This window comes from Lolium rigidum, chromosome 3 (genome assembly GCF_022539505.1).
Source record: "Lolium rigidum isolate FL_2022 chromosome 3, APGP_CSIRO_Lrig_0.1, whole genome shotgun sequence".
Lineage (NCBI taxonomy): Eukaryota > Viridiplantae > Streptophyta > Magnoliopsida > Poales > Poaceae > Lolium > Lolium rigidum.
The window spans coordinates 72,999,493-73,016,037 of NC_061510.1; the positions used below are offsets into that span (position 1 = coordinate 72,999,493).

At 43.6% G+C, this 16,545-nt stretch overlaps 1 protein-coding gene across 1 annotated transcript; it reads left to right on the top strand.

Annotated features, from left to right (window-relative positions):
• Window positions 1-7,390: 7,390 nt before the first annotated feature.
• LOC124696801 (cytochrome P450 94B3-like) lies at window positions 7,391-9,111 on the top strand. Its single transcript, XM_047229470.1, has one exon. It carries the CDS (start codon window positions 7,391-7,393, stop codon window positions 8,975-8,977), a length of 1,587 nt encoding a protein of 528 aa, XP_047085426.1. The 3' UTR covers window positions 8,978-9,111.
• The last annotated feature ends 7,434 nt before the right edge of the window (window positions 9,112-16,545 follow it).

Below are 16,545 nucleotides of genomic sequence, written 5' to 3' on the forward strand. Positions count from 1 at the left end.
TTCTGAAAAAATTCATTCGTGATCCTCAGATATGTACGCAACTTTCATTTGTTTTGAGTTTTCTGATCGGAGCAAGTTAAGTGCCTCGAAAAAATTCGTCTTTACGGACTGTTCTGTTTTGACAGATTCTGCCTTTTATTTCGCATTGCCTCTTTTACTGTGTTTGAGTGGGTTTCTTTGCTCCATTAAATTTCAGTAGCCTTGGGGTAATGTCCATAAGTGTTGGTAATGATTGTGTCCTTGCTGAACATGTGAATTTTTGATTATGCACTAACTCTCTAATGAGATTGCTTTGAGTTTGGTGTGGAGGAAGTTTTCAAGGATCAAGAGAGGAGGATGATATAATATGATCAAGAAGAGTGAAAAGTCTAAGCTTGGGGATGCCCCCGTGGTTCATCCCTGCACATTTCAAGAAGACTCAAGCGTCCAAGCTTGGGGATGCCCAAGGCATCCCCTTCTTCATCAAAACTTATCAGGTCACCTCTAGTGAAACTATATTTTAATTCCGTCACATCTTATGTGCTTTATTTGGAGCGTCTGTTTGCTTTTATTTTTGTTTATGTTTGAATAAATTAGGATCCTAGCAATCCTTGTGTTGGAGAGAGACACACTCCGCTTTTTCATTTGAACACTTGTGTTCTTCGTTTTACTTTCATGTTCATGGCGAAAGCTGAAAGCCGCATCACTTATACTTATTTGGTTGGAAACAGAAAATGCTTCATATTGTCTTGAATAATTTGATACTTGGCAATTGTTTTGAGCTCTCAAGTAGATCATGGTTAAGCTCTTGCATCATGTAGTTTAAATCTATTAGTGGAGAACTACCGTAGAGCTTGTTGAAATTTGGTTTGCATGATTGGTCTCTCTAAGGTCTAGATATGTTCTGGTAAACGTGTTTGAACAACAAGGAAGACAGTGTAGAGTCTTATAATGCTTGCAATATGTTCTTGTGTAAGTTTTGCTGTACCGGTTTATACTTGTGTTTGCTTCAAACAACCTTGCTAGCCAAAGCCTTGTATTGAGAGGGAATGCTTCTCGTGCATCCAAAAATCTTGAGCCAAAACCTATGCTATTTGTGTCCACCATAACTACCTACTATGTGGTATTTTTCTGCCATTCCAAAGTAAATTGCTTGCGTGCTACCTTTAAAAAAATCCATTCCTTGTCTTTGCAATACATAGCTCATGGGAAAGTAGCCTAAAAAACTATTGTGGTAATGAATATGTCGCTTATGTATCTTAGTTCTTATAAGTTGTTTGTTGAGCGGTAACCATGTTTCTGGGGACGCCATCAACCTGTCACACCTTTGTTGAATATCATGTGAGTTACTATGCATGTTCGTTTGTCTGAAGTAAGGGAGATTCGCCATGAGTTGAAATGGTTTGAGTATGCATGTTGTTAGAGAAGAACATTGGGCCGTCAACCAAAGCCATGTATCATGGTGGAAGTTTCAGCTTGGACATTAATCCTCAGAATATCTTATGAGAATATTATTGTTGTTGAATGCTTAAAGCATAAAAGAGGAGTCCATTATCTGTTTTCTATGTTGTCCCGGTATGGATGTCCTTAAGTTGAGATCTATCAAAATCAAGAAATCAAATGCGATTTATCTCCTTGGACCTTTGTACAGGTGGCATAGAGGTACCCCTTTGTGACACTTGGTTGAAACATATGTAATGCGATGATAATCCATGGAAATCCGAGCTAATTAGGACAAGGTGCGGGCACTATTAGTATTCGATGCATGAGGCTTGCAACTTATAGGAAGTTTTATGCATAACCCATATGAATTATTACTACCGTTGACACAATTGTTTCCATGTTTTCAAAATAAAAAGCTCTAGCACATGAGTAATCCCTGCTTCCCTCTGCGAAGGGCCTTTCTTTTACTTTATGTTGAGTCGGTTTACCTACTTCTTTCTATCTTAGAAGCAAACACTTGTGTCAATCGTGTGCTTTGATTCTTACATGCTTACTTATTGCACTTATTATATTACTTTGTGTTGACAATTATCCATGAGATATACATGTTGAAAGTTGAAAGCAATTGCTGAAACTTAAATCTTCCTTTGTGTTGCTTCAAAACCTCTTATTAAGAATCTATTGCTTTATGAGTTAACTCTTATACAAGACTTTTTGATACTTGTCTTCAAAGTACTATTCATGAAAAGTTTTTGCTATATGATTCAGTTGTTTAGTCATTATCTTTTTGCTAGCAAACTATATACCATTGCTTTGAGTCACTTCATTCATCTCATATGCTTTACAATAATGTTGATCAAGATTATGTTGGTAGCATGTCACTTCAGAAATTATTCTTTTTATCGTTTACCTACTCGAGGGCGAGTAGGAACTAAGCTTGGGATGCTTGATACGTCTCCAACGTATCTATAATTTCTTATGTTCCATGCTAGTTTTATGACAATACCAACATGTTTTAGTCATACTTTATAATGTTTTTATGCATTTTCCGAGACTAACCTATTAACAAGATGCCGCAGTGCCAGTTCCTGTTTTCTGCTGTTTTTGATTTCAGAAAAGCTAGTTTACAGATATTCTCGGAATTGGACGAAACAAAAGCCCACGGTCTTATTTTCCACGGAGTGTTCCAGAACACCGAAGGAGAAACGAAGAGGGGCCACGAGGTGGCCACCCCACCAGGCGGCGCGGCCCCACCTCCTGGCGCGCCGGCCTATGGGGTGGGCCCTCGGGCGCCCCCCGACGCTGCCCCTTCGCCTATTTATTCCTTCCGTCGCGAAAACCCTAGTACCGAGAGCCACGATACGAGAAAAGTTCCAGAGGCGCCGCCGCCGTCAACCCTACCTCGGGGGGTTCAGAAGATCGCCTCCGGCACCCTGCCGGAGAGGGGAATCATCACCGGAGGGCTCTACATCACCATGCCCGCCTCCGGACTGATGCGTGAGTAGTTCATCCTTGGACTACGGGTCCATAGCGATAGCTAGAGGGTTGTCTTCTCCTCTTGTGCTATCATGTTTAGATCTTGTGAGCTGCCTATCATGATCAAGATCATCTATTTGTAATGCTACATGTTGTGTTTGTTGGGATCCGATGAATATGGAATACTATGTCAAGTTGATTATTGATCTATCATATATGCTATTTATGTTCTTGCATGCTCTCCGTTGCTAGTAGAGGCTCTGGCCAAGTTGATACTTGTGACTCCAAGAGAGAGTATTTATGCTAGATAGTGGGTTCATGTCTCCATTGAATCTGGGGGAGTGACAGCAACCCCTAAGGTTGTGGATGTGTTGTTGCCACTAGGGATAAAACTTCAATGCTTTGTATAAGGATATTTGTATTGTTTACATTTTGCACAGTACTTAATGCAATTATCTGTTGTTTGCAACTTAATACTGGAAGGGGTGCTGATGCTAACCTGAAGGTGGACTTTTTAGGCATAGATGCATGCTGGATGGCGGTCTATGTTCTTTGTCGTAATGCCCTAAGTAAATCTCATAGTAGTCATCATGATATGTATATGCTTCTCTATTTGTCAATTGCCCAACTGTAATTTGTTCACCCAACATGCTATTTATCTTATTGGAGAGACACCACTAGTGAACTGTGGACCCCGGTCCATTCTTTTACATCTGAAATACAACCTACTGCAATCATTGTTCTCTTTTGTTTTCTCGCAAGCAAACATAATTCTCCACACCATACGTTTAATCCTTTGTTTTCAGCAAGCCGGTGAGATTGACAACCTCACTGTTAAGTTGGGGCAAAGTAGTTTGATTGTGTTGTGCAAGTTCCACGTTGGCGCCGGAATCACTGATGTTGCGCCGCACTACACTCCTTCACCAACAACCTTCACGTGGCCTTCATCTCCTACTGGTCCGATAAACCTTGGTTTCTTACTGAGGGAAAACTCGTTGTTGTACTCATCATACCTTCCTCTTGGGGTTCCCAACGGACGTGTGCTTTACCGTCACAAGGAGCTACTTTTCTGGCGCCGTTACACCCCAGGGATTTCTAACTCCCACACGCCAGCACGCATCCGAATCTAAGACCCCAGGGGAAGACGTAAGCAGTGACGCCCCCTCCCCCCGGAGTCGAATGGCCCGCATATCCAAGGCATGTGGGCAGCACGTGCCAAGGCATGTCTTCGGCTTCTGATAAAGCTGGGAAGACTGTCAAACCCGGGAGGCCTGGAGGGCTCCAAGGTACGGTGAAACAAGATACACAACAATGTAAGGAGGATGCAAAGCATAGCCACGCGCCGAGGCCCAAGATGCGGGAGAGAAGCCGGAGCAAGATGAAGATCATCCAAGGCCATTGTGGTAACCCCTTAACCTATAAAAGGAGGACCATGGCCTAGCAGAGGAGGGACCTAGGACGATCGCAGAAAGGAGGGGAAAGAGTAGTTAGCAAAGAGAGAGTGAGGTTCCCGGAGAAGATCTTGTTCTCGGGAACCTCGACATGATCTTGTCATCCGTTGTAAATCCCTTGTTCTTCAACACCTAGATCAATACCAATCCAATATGCATGACGTAGGGCTGTTAGGGTGTGTTTGGTAATGGGATGAAATGGAATATAATGGAATTGTTCCATTTCACTGTAATGGAACTGTTCCATTTGTTTGGGACAAAAATGTGGAATAGGATGGTTTCGTTTTCTGTTTGGTTGAGACCAAAAAATTGAAACAGAATGGCTAAAATTGGGTTCAGCTCACCACTTTCATAGCTAGGGTGAGCATACCTCCCACATTTACCATCATACTAATAAAAATCTAAGTTGTATTTTGTGTGTAATTTCAACAATAGTATCCATACAAAAGCAACCATAAGTCATCAAAATAGTACAAATTTGATCATGTCTAGTTCATCCCTTCATGGCATAGTATCCATCCAAAAGCAATAGCTAGAGTTCAATTCAAACCATTTGAACCATGATCAAGTTGGCAAGCATTCATCAAAATTGTCTTAACTCATTGTAGTCCATTCAATTATGTACTAGTCTCTTTCATACACCGTCCTATAGGTTCAAGCGAAGAGATCTTGTGCGTTCTTGTGCGTTTGCATGTTCATCGACACAAGCGAAGAGGGAAGAGATCTGGACCTTCATTGATCACCCTATACCGAACAAATAAAGGGGATATGTTGTATCCTTCATTCCGAGTTTTCGACCTAGACACCCACGAAAAGTAGGCCCCACTGATTAGTGGAGATAGCCAGGAAGGGTAGGCCACGCGGGACAAGACTAGGCAATGGATAGCCATGATAGTCTGACGGGATGGGTGGGACCACAAGTGGCCCGAGAAGCCTTCATTTCCCCCGAGAATGTTTTTTTAGATAGGAATATGTAGAGTTCGCTGGATCGGGTGGTATTCGGTCGTGCGCACCCATGCTTTTATTCCGACCATTTGGTTCTGGAGGGAGCGGCGTGAAGCTCTTTTTCTGTGTTGACATCAAGTGACTATGGATCCATGATGAAAGTCGGAAGAAGAGAATTTCATGAAGGCCAGATGGGAGGACTAAGGGAGGTTCAAGTCTCCGCATTGTTGAGGGATTTGCTTGGTGTTCCGGACTTCACAGCAGCGGTATGAAAGTGGGGCGACAACAGAGGTTAAGTTGAGAGTCCTACCTTTCAGGGTGAAAACCCAAGATCTGGCCTTAACTGGTTGTGCCTGACAATGACCTTGTTGGAGGCATTGTTTTGAGAGCGGAGACTATCTTCAGGGTGAAAACCTAAGATCTTTGATCGGACGACGGCGGTGTTAGAGCATTGTTCCCTTCTTGAAGGCGTCGTTTTTGGAGAGTCTGTATTTCAGGTGTTGTCTTGGTGGTGGATGTATTGTTGTTGTTAGGCTCGAGATACTGTAGCGAGACTTTTGTTTCTTAGTTTTTCTTTTCTATTTCTTGACTGTGTGCATCCGTAGTGCCATTAGAGTAGTGCGTTGTTGCAGAGGCTGGGTGTAATTGGTATCTTTTGATATTAATATATCCCTTTATGAAAAAAAGGAATATGTATAATTTAATTGCATAAACCGTGGAATATGTGCGGAATATTGATCTGCGGATGCACCGAATGTGATGTGACGACCCAGTCAGCTCTGCCCGACCTTATGTACTTAGCGAATCTTTTTTTTGAACAAGTGCGGGGCCACGAAGGACCCCGAAGCTGCATCAGATTAAAAGCGGTGTGTACATTTTACAGTCAAGCCCCTGAAAGATAAAGAAAATACAACAAAGGCTAGAACTTTTACACAAAGGACCTCTAGAATACAGAAGAAAACGCGATCGACTCCTCGGTCCTCTCCACCGGCGGGGAGCCTCCATCGTCGGCCACCTTAACACCGTCGGGGACGAACCACTTGACAGCGAGAAGGCGGTGGATCCGACGAGAAGCTCAGGGATGGGCCTCCGAACTGGAGGTTGAGAAAGAGCGCCAACAAGGCGTCTCAAAGGGCCGCCCTTCCGGCCACAAATCGCGGAGGCAAACATGGCCGCCGTGTGATTCGCTCGTCGTTGCAGCAAGTTCCAGTCCCTCCACCTTGAAGAAGCAGAGGCCTCGCCGCTTCGCCTCCTCCCCTCGCCGCCACGGCCGACCGGAAGAAGCTCCACCGCACAGCACCTCCGCTCATCGAGCTTATTGGAGGAGATGGTGCCGAGCTCAACCGTGGGCTTCCACCTCGAAAGCGCCACGAGCGTCACCAACAGCACCACGCCTCGGACGCCGCTCGCCAGCATCCAAAGCACCCTCACAGCCGGCATAGAGCCATAAGCCACCAGGGCAAAACTCAGATCTAAACTAAACCTACTGCTATTTACAGAGGAGACCCGCGCTAAACTCCCTTCTCCATGCCGGCCAGCGCCGCCACCGCCGGGAGGTGAAGAGGAGCTAGCCGGGAGAACCTTCTCGACTCTCAACTGAAGCGGTGGTGGAGCAGAGCGAGAGGCTGTGTTGTTTGAGCCCCGGCCTGGACAGGTATAGCATCGTACTCAGCGAATCTGAGTCCGTCGTGGAGTGTAACAGCGGTCGACTAGCAGCATTTGCGCCGTCAGCACAAGAAATTACGTGTGTCGGGCAAAGACGTTTTCACCGCAATGGTGTGCTGCCAGTGAACGTAACGAAAAGTAGTGCAGAAAAAACGTAACGAAAAAGTAGTGATAAAAAGGAATCAGGTTTCAAATTTCGCAGCACCGGTCGTCGAGCATAACGGCGGGCGCCCGGCAGGACTTGCGCGGTCAGCAACAAGAAATTACCAGTGGCGCAGCCGAAGATAATTCCACCGCAACGGGTTTCGCTCACCACCACACTCTTTTTGCTCCTCTGCTTATCTTCTTCCCGTTCACCTACGCTCTAACAAACGACGCAGATCGATAACCCCCCACGCACTGCCCGACACGTACGCTAGACTCCAGCGACCATGGCGATGGCAGCTTTGCTACTGCTGCTGCTACCGCTCTTCTTCCTCGGCGCACTCTTGGTCCTCCATGCTGCCCGGGGTGTCAACAAGAAGGCGGGGCTTCAGCCGTACCCGCTGCTCGGCCACCTGCCGCAGTTCCTGGCTAACCGGCACCGCGTAATGGACTGGATGACCGAGGTGCTCGCGCGCCAGCCCACCTGCACGCTTGTCTTCCGCCGGCCGGGTGCCGTACCCGGCGTCATCACCGCCAACCCGGCGAACATAGAGCACGTCCTGCGCGCCGGCTTCGACAACTTCCCCAAGGGCCCGCGCTTCGGGTCCATCCTCCACGACTTCCTCGGCCGGGGCATCTTCAACGCGGACGGCGAGGCGTGGCGTGCGCAGCGGAAGGCCGCCAGCTACGAGTTCAACACGCGCTCTCTGCGAGTCTTTGTGGCCCAGAGCGTGCACAGCGAGCTCCACGGTCGTCTCCTCCCGCTGCTGCGCCGTGCCGTGAGCTCCGGCCAGCCAGTCGACCTCCAGGACACGCTCGAGAGGTACGCCTTCGATAACATCTGCCGCGTCGCCTTCGACCACGACCCGCGCCAGCTCCCCGACGGAGACGAAGACGGCACCAGCGCAGGCCCGGTAGACGAGAACGCCGAGACCGCAAGCAGCAGGTTCGCGGACGCGTTCCGTGACGCCGCCAATCTCAGCGCGGGTAGGTTCCGGTACGCCGTCCCAGGATTCTGGAAAATCAAGAAGGCGCTTAATCTTGGCTCCGAGCGGCGGCTGCGCGAGTCCATCGCCATGGTGCACGGCTATGCCGATCGCATCATCCGGTCGCGGCGGAAGGAGATGAGCATGGGCTGCGAGAAGCACGACCTCCTGTCCAGGTTCATGGCGAGCCAGAGCGACAGCTACACCGAGACGGCCCTCCGCGACGTGGTGATCAGCTTCCTTCTCGCCGGGCGGGAGACGACGTCCTCCGCGCTCACATGGTTCTTCTGGCTGCTGTCCTCGCGTCCCGATGTGGAGCGCCGTATCCGCGACGAGGTCGCCGCGGTGCGCGCCCGTCGCACGCGGAGCGATCTGGACAATGCCGGCTTCGACCTCGACGAGCTGAGGGAGATGCACTACGTGCACGCGGCCATCACGGAGTCGATGCGGCTGTACCCGCCGGTGCCGGTGAACTTTCTGCAGGCTAAGGCCGCCGACGTCCTGCCGGACGGCACAGCGGTGGGAGCGGGGTGGTTCGTGGCGTACAACTCATACGCGACGGGGCGGATGGACTCCGTGTGGGGCGAGGACGCGCGGGTGTACCGACCGGAGCGGTGGCTGGACACGGCCGACGGGACGTTCCGGCCGGAGAGCCCGTTCCGCTACGTGGCGTTCCACGCGGGGCCGAGGATCTGCCTCGGCAAGGAGATGGCGTACATCCAGATGAAGTCCATCGTGGCGTGCGTGCTGGAGGAGTTCAAGCTGCAGGTGGATGGCGAGTACCGACCACGGCAGGTGCCGTCGCTGACGCTGCGGATGGCAGACGGGCTCCCCGTGAGGGTGAAGGCTCGGGGCAATTGGTTACCACGAGAAGATGATGTATCCTAGATGGATGGATGGATGGTCCAATTTGCTACGGCGAATCGAAAACGTAAATCGTACAAAACAACGTCAATTTTACATGGGTACAATGAGTCAATTGTCCAGCAGTTAAAACTAATGCATTATTGATAGTGTACCTTGCATTAGTCATCTTAGTGGAAAAATAATTTTTGATAGTAATGCCTTCTGCTTTTGAGTTAAACATCGTAAATTTCTTTTAGTGTTTTGGCTTTTATGTAGTGTAAGCTGGAATTGATGAACTGGAATTGGATTCACAAATTTTTGTTATTTCATTGGCATTCTAATCATAATCTACAATTTCACCGAAATTCCAATTAATAGGTTCGCAACAAACTCGAATTCCCTATGCACCACGATATCTGTGTCAAATCACAAGGCCCATCGACCATGATGTTTGCTCCTGCAACCAAGCTCATAGCGATGGAAGAGCCACCCGAACCGTCTTTTTTTGCTGGTGGGCAGGGTCACCTATGGTGACATTTGGTAAAAATATCTTCCTTTCTTGTATACCACATCCTCTAAGCTTTTCTCTCTTCTTCAGCCATAACACGAGTTGCCATGGGCCACCATAGACGACCAAATCGACGGAATCAATTACTTATTGTTTGATTCACTCATTACAAATCATTTATGTATTTTGATTCACTATAACCATGAAACTGTTTAATCCTCCACTAATCTCGCTTGTGATATCACCAAAAAATTAGTAGAATTTTATCCAAAAGAAGTAATCGATTTATTTTCCAACTAAGCGGATAAACATTGATATATCTGCTCCTGTTTGCATATTTGAGTCCAACAATCAAAATTAATTAATTATAATCATTGATATTATAGCTTGCAATATGACATATCACAATTGGATAGTTTTTGATAATATAGGTTGCAGTGGAGCACTATTTTAACTAGATCATGCAAAATAAGCTGAATATCATAAGACCTCAAATTGAGTAATTGGAAATGAATTATGAAAATTGGATTGTTCAACAAGTATTGTAATAAAAATGTTTGGTGTATTTCAGCGCATAGATTCTATTTTTTCTCTAAAAGAATCTTGTAGTCCCATCGACCTCATTTGTTCTTCTAACTCCCAAGTTCATTGCGATGGCATGACCAGACCGACGCATCTTCTCTAATTAATTTGTGTGTATACTTGATGTTGTTAATTTCCCCCACCTTTATCTCTTTTGGACTCTCTTTTAATACTTAGTCTCCTTGCCTCATCACCTAAGCATCATATTTGGATCCTAAAATGTAGACCTAATTTCCATCGATGGACGGCTGAATAATTGAGATACACATTTATATGTATGCACCCATTAGTAATTATTTATGTATCTTGATTCACTAAAACTTTGAAATAATTTAATCTTATGGCCCATAGTCTCACTTGTGGTATCACCAAACACTCAAACATATGCACCAAATAAGTTGTGGATGTATGTTTCTTTGGCATTCCACTCTTTTTTACATGTGTATCCCTAGTATTTAATTTTAGGAAACCCAATTTAATTGAGGTTATGTCATATATGAAGGATAAGAATTAGTAGTTTTATGTTTGAAGCATATATTTTGAATTTTCTCCATGTGTCTGAGGCTATTTGTAGATACTATAGATTTTGTGGTGCAAGGTTTCAAGCGTATGACTCTGGTGTCTAACAAACACATCAACATTTATTTCTAGATTTTTTGAATATCTAGCTTAGAAACAATATAATAGAGAGTTCTAGTGTGTAATGGGACATGCGATTGAAGTATAAGCTTTACATGATTGCCAAAGCTTACAAGCTTCTTATTTGGCGCTAGGATGTTCCATTAGCATTTGTACTAGCTAGTTCATGTTGTCAGCAAAAAAAACTTAAGTTGTTTTACTAGCTCATGCTCCAGAATAGCCTCAAGGCCATGATAATGTGTCAATCTATAAATACGTTTGGGATTGGCTCGCAACACTCATTCGGTTGGATTAATGATCTATGTTATCTTCTGGATATTCTTCTCATTAAAATTAGTAATGAAGTTAATTATGGAAGCCTCTATAATCATTTGTTCGGTGTCGTTATGATAGAGCTCATGTATTGTTCTATATCTTTTGAAGTTACTATATGTTGCAATGTTGTCATTTGTTATTGTGACTCGATCTCCAAGAACATGATAACCTTGTTCTTTAAGATGTTATCTTGCTTGGGGACGAGAAATAATCGATGCTTGGGGATATCATGAATGCATTTAATTTGCATCATCCTTTACATTGTGTCTTTCGCATTAGTAGCGTGGGATTTTACTATTTTACCGTGCTTGTGTGCACCTATTATGCTTGTTTCACTAGGATCTATGAATAAGAATGTTGATGACCAAAAAAATTGATGTGATCATTTTTGCGCACAATATGATGATTGGAAGCAATAAATACCTTCCATACAACTATCCACATAGCTAGTGGTCAAGCCAAGGAGGCAACTCGTGAAGACACGAGTTATAAGCTCTTAACCACCAAAAGTACAACGTGGCCGCCCATACCATCCAACCAAACCAAGCGGCATTGGAACCGCCTCATCGAGTACTTCCACCCGTGTAATTTGATCAGAGATTGGAAACACAAAGAAACTAGAAAACACTGAAATCTCACCTCCGGAAGGGATCTAAAGGGGAAACTTGCAGAAGGGCATCCATCTCCACCGCAATTCAGATCTTGGAGGTTGCAACATCGACCTTCATCATCACCATCTCCACCACCATCATCAACCCCTTCATACATGTCGTGTTAATTCCAAACCCTAATTCTTTCGTGAACCGACATATTTTGCCCTAAAAACCTCTATATATATGGCCCCAAAGAGTTCTCGGGAGGGGAGCGTCACAGAAAGACAGAAACACCAAAACGGAGGCTGCTGTAGAGAAGATTGGAGGGGGAAACTCCGCTGGGATCACCACCGGAGGGATCTCCACCTTCTCCAATGTCTTCATCATCACCATGATCAAGATGGAGTAGTCCACCGCTGGAATACGAGTTTGTGGTAGTAGTTTGATCTATTTCTCTCATGTTCTTCATAGTAATTAGTGCCATATGAGCCGCCTATCATGATTATGGCCATATTTGTAATACCTATGTGGTGGATGCTTGTTCTATGATATTGTTTTATGAGATCTGATCTTATTATATCGTGAGATGTATTGATAGAGGCATATTATGTACCCCATTCTTAATTTTATGTTCTGATCCAACATCTATGCAAGAGCATGTGTGGGGTGATGTGTGTGTTAGATGGAGTAGCAAGGTTTTATTGATTGGATAGTAACAATATGTTCATGATATATTATGGTTTTGCCTTTCTTTTGCTACCTCACTTGGGATTAAGTGAATGCATGTGCTATGTTCATCATGCAACATCAATGATGATCTTGTTTATTCAAGGTAGCATATTTGATATTCAAACTTCATGCCAAATTACTTATTGCTATCCTCTGTTAATTTTTAATACAAGATTGATGAAGTTTCTTTATTGTGGAGCATAAGAGAGATGTGTTGCATCATCTCCATGTTAGGACGTGATGCCCATATTAATTCTGATCTTACATATAATATTATTTATACATTCATATCTTATTGATGAATTGCTTTTTGTCCACCACAACTTTACGAGAGAATAGTCAAGTGAACCCATGAACCCCGGTCCACTTTTTATCATAAGAAACACCTTTATATTGCTTTTACATTGTTTTCTATTTGCTGCACTATTTTATTCCGAAAATACAAAAATATTTATATTTCTTATTTGCATCCAAAACACCAAAACAATCAATCTCTTTACAGTTTTTTTACTTAGTTATTTCATCTAGTTTAGTTTCTACTTGTTTTATTACTACTTGTGTTATTTACTTATGCAAAACCTTGTGCTTGACAACCAGACGGTGGAGTTGGGGACACAAGGCATTCATTTTACTTGCATGATTGCTTGAAGAAGAGAGAAGAGAATACTCTTTCATCTAGTTACCAGAGAGTTCGATATAATCCCTCGAGTCACCCTTGTGGGGAAAATACTCCGCTGATGCAATACTCTGCACTTGGAGTCCCAACGTCATCATGCACTTGCAGTCATCAAACATCAAATGGTGTATCCATTTCCGCAAAGCTCTACACCATGGTAACCGAATTACCTAGGATAATATAATGAAAGAGACCGACTATCTTCAACTGACCCAGACCCGGACGCCATATCTTGGGCGCTGGAACTTTCGGGGAGGTTCTGTGTTCGCTCGCTATACCACAAACTTTGCCAGGGAACACCAAGGAAACACTTTAGTGACCCATGAAAGGTTACTATTCCTATTAAAATTTGGGTGTTCGCGTGGCAACTAGTTAGGAAACATCTTTTTTCCAATAAACACATCCGCCATCGACATGTCCCATCCACGGCCCGGTGCACCATGTGAGATGAGTGGGAAAATACAAACCACATATTCTTCTCGATCCTGCACTCTAGCCAAATTCATGTGGAGCGTAGTTAAGGGACTGTTTAGGATGCTCCTGGAACCCATCTTGATTTTACGAGGTGTATAGATTGCTACGCCAATGTGTAGGCCAAGCAAAAATGTTTTCTAAAAATATTGTGCATCATTACTTTGGAAATACTATGCATCTTTACTTTGGACTTCGTGGAATCTTAGAAATAATTTCACAACCTGATGATTGTCTATATAAAATATATATGTATTTGCAGATTTGGAAGTTAGTGTTGGGGATTCCTAGCATAAAACAAAATATTTCTAACTAGCGCAACCCCATATGTGTAGATCTATCTAGGAGTAATGCAGTAACAGAGATGGATTCGGTGAAGTACCCTCTTAGACCGAAATCGGTTAACGTTCCGCTAGAACGTGGTTGATGTAGTCGTACTCGTCGCCAACCTCAGGGTCATGTTGAAGTGCTCTCATACGATGTCGAGTGCCACAAGTGTTGCACCTCGCAGGTATCACACACAAACGGTGCCCAACAACGCTCCCGGCTCCGATCCAGCAAAGTTGCGGAAATAGATCTTCTGGATCCGAACCCCAACAGCGCTACCGCGTACTGGGTGGGGTTGTCTTCCTCCCTACGCAGTTCATCGGGGAACCGCACAGAGAAGAAACTAGAGAGAGCCTTTTCTATTTAATAGTATATTTAATTCCCTCCACCTGACCACTATATAGGGGGCAAGGGGGACAAGGGCACTTGGCTTGGTAATGTGGGACAAAAGGAGGGGAAGGGAGAGGAGGTGCGACCGACCAACCCCTCTTGCCCTCCCCCCACTAAGCCTGGCCGGCCACCTTTGGCCCATGGGGTGGCCGACCACTCCCCCCTGATGGGCCTCCCTTTCAGGTAAGGCCTCTAATTAGGGTATGCATCCTTTTATTATTAAAAATAATATTTTAATATATTAATTCATTTAATTAACATATAAACATATTATTTAATTGCCAATGATTCGAGACACCTCCCGAATCACTCCGAACATCCTTCGGGTACTCCCGAAACACTTTCTAGCATTCTCTCTATTTTCGATGAATCCAAAACTATATTTAATTTGGTTGAGCCCTTAAGTGTGTTACCCTGCGGTTCGGGAACAACATAGACTTGATCGAGACGACTCTTCGATCAATGATCACCAGGGAGTCTGGATAAACATAGTGATATCCATGTATTCCATGAAGATATGATTTTTGTTTGAACAATTACGTTGAGACACATTCTTTTTGTTCCTTCGATACCGAAACTCGTCCAAGATATGATCATCGGTATCACCATACCTAGTTCGATCTCGTTACTGACAAGGCTATTCAACTCGTTATGTGTGATTCCATCCCCATGACCTAGTCATACGCTGTGCAGCTTTATGGATGTAATCTCTCCGAGTGAGCCCTATGTATCTCTCTGTCACGCGGATGAACAAATACCGCTATTGATACATAGGGCTCAACTTATCCCATATGAATACCCAACTACACCTTTATGATCACCTAGTTATGGAGTTACGGTTTTATGTCGCCGGTTATAGTGATTATATATGATCTCACGGTGTAAAGATGAGGTCACTACGTGTAATATCCCAGGTATTGGGGTTACAAAAATAGAGGAAACAGCTGTGTGCATTGCATTCATGCATAGAAAATCCGGGGAATTTTCGCGCTTTAAAGTAAAATAGTCACAGTAACTGAAGTTTCACTTGACCTTGGTGGAATTGAAGTAGCTCATCAAGTCCAGTGCTATAAACCTCAATGTGACTTGCTAAAACCTTGTTTTGGGTAGAGGTAATTTGATCTAAAGGTTAGATCAAATGGAATTAAAAACAACACTTTAATCAATGATCAATTGCTTGATCTTATAAAAGATCATAACATGGTATTCCTTGCCATAACATAAGAACATCTGTTCAATTACAAACCAAGTAACAATATAATGGAGAAACCATTCTTGACTTATCTTCTCCATGTCTTAAACTAATCCATGCTCTTATCATAAACCCTATGATATCTATTCTACTTTAATCTTGGAAACAAGACAAGGAGATCCAACTAAGGAATATAATTCTTCTCTATTCCAAATTATTATGCATCAAACCTAGAGAGGTGAGAGTTCTATTATAATTATTAGAGAAGCAATAACAAACCTTGAGCTAAACCTTGGATATACATCCAAGTATTCAAATCATCATCCTTAAGAGAAACCCCAGGGTATTATTCAAGACAACCCTAGAAAGAGAAACCATTTATGTGGAACATAGATAATGGTGATCATATCAATTTCTATGGAGCCTAACCATAGGATAGTAATACAATCCTTTCCAAATGAGAGAGACCATCCATATCAATCCTAGCTTTAATTACTTAGGATTAAATTACCACCATTGAACTAAAGTATTAGGGTGTAAACCATTTCCCCTTGGAGTGGTGAGATAACCTAATACCACATGGAATAATATCATACCCATGAATTGACAAAGTAAGTAGGAGAGCAATTTAACTAACATATCCAGATGGAGACATAACCTTTCACACCTAAAGAAATAATGTGAGTACACCATAAAACCTAGAACATCCTATTCCTATATGAAAGAGCTCAAGCTATGGTGCTACACTCAAGTTAGTTGAGGCAACACTTGAATCTAAGGGAGAGAAATATCCATATGTCATGATAATTAAATCATCATTCCTTAAGTAGAACTATAAGTTATTATCTCAGGCATTCTCCTGGGATATAAATTATTGAGGTAACCATATCCATTCATGATAGGATAAGAAAGAAACTATATTTAGTTGATCAAGACAATAATTAATCTTGGGAGTGAGAAACCTAATTCTTGAGAAATAACTTAGGAAGTAAAACCTTGATCATTATAAATTAAGTAATGATCATAAACCTTAAGAATTTGAGGTAGAGGATATTAAGAACATAAGGGAACCCTAGTGCCAAATTCTATACTTTGTATGGTGAGAAACCATTCATCATTATAACCAAAGTTAACTATAAAAAGAACCATAGCTACTTTAGTTACTTTAATAATAGATTAAGGATATAA

Bases quoted from the DNA above. Each gene is read 5' to 3' on its own strand.
- LOC124696801 (XM_047229470.1), top strand. From the start codon at position 7,391: ATGGCGATGGCAGCTTTGCTACTGCTGCTGCTACCGCTCTTCTTCCTC.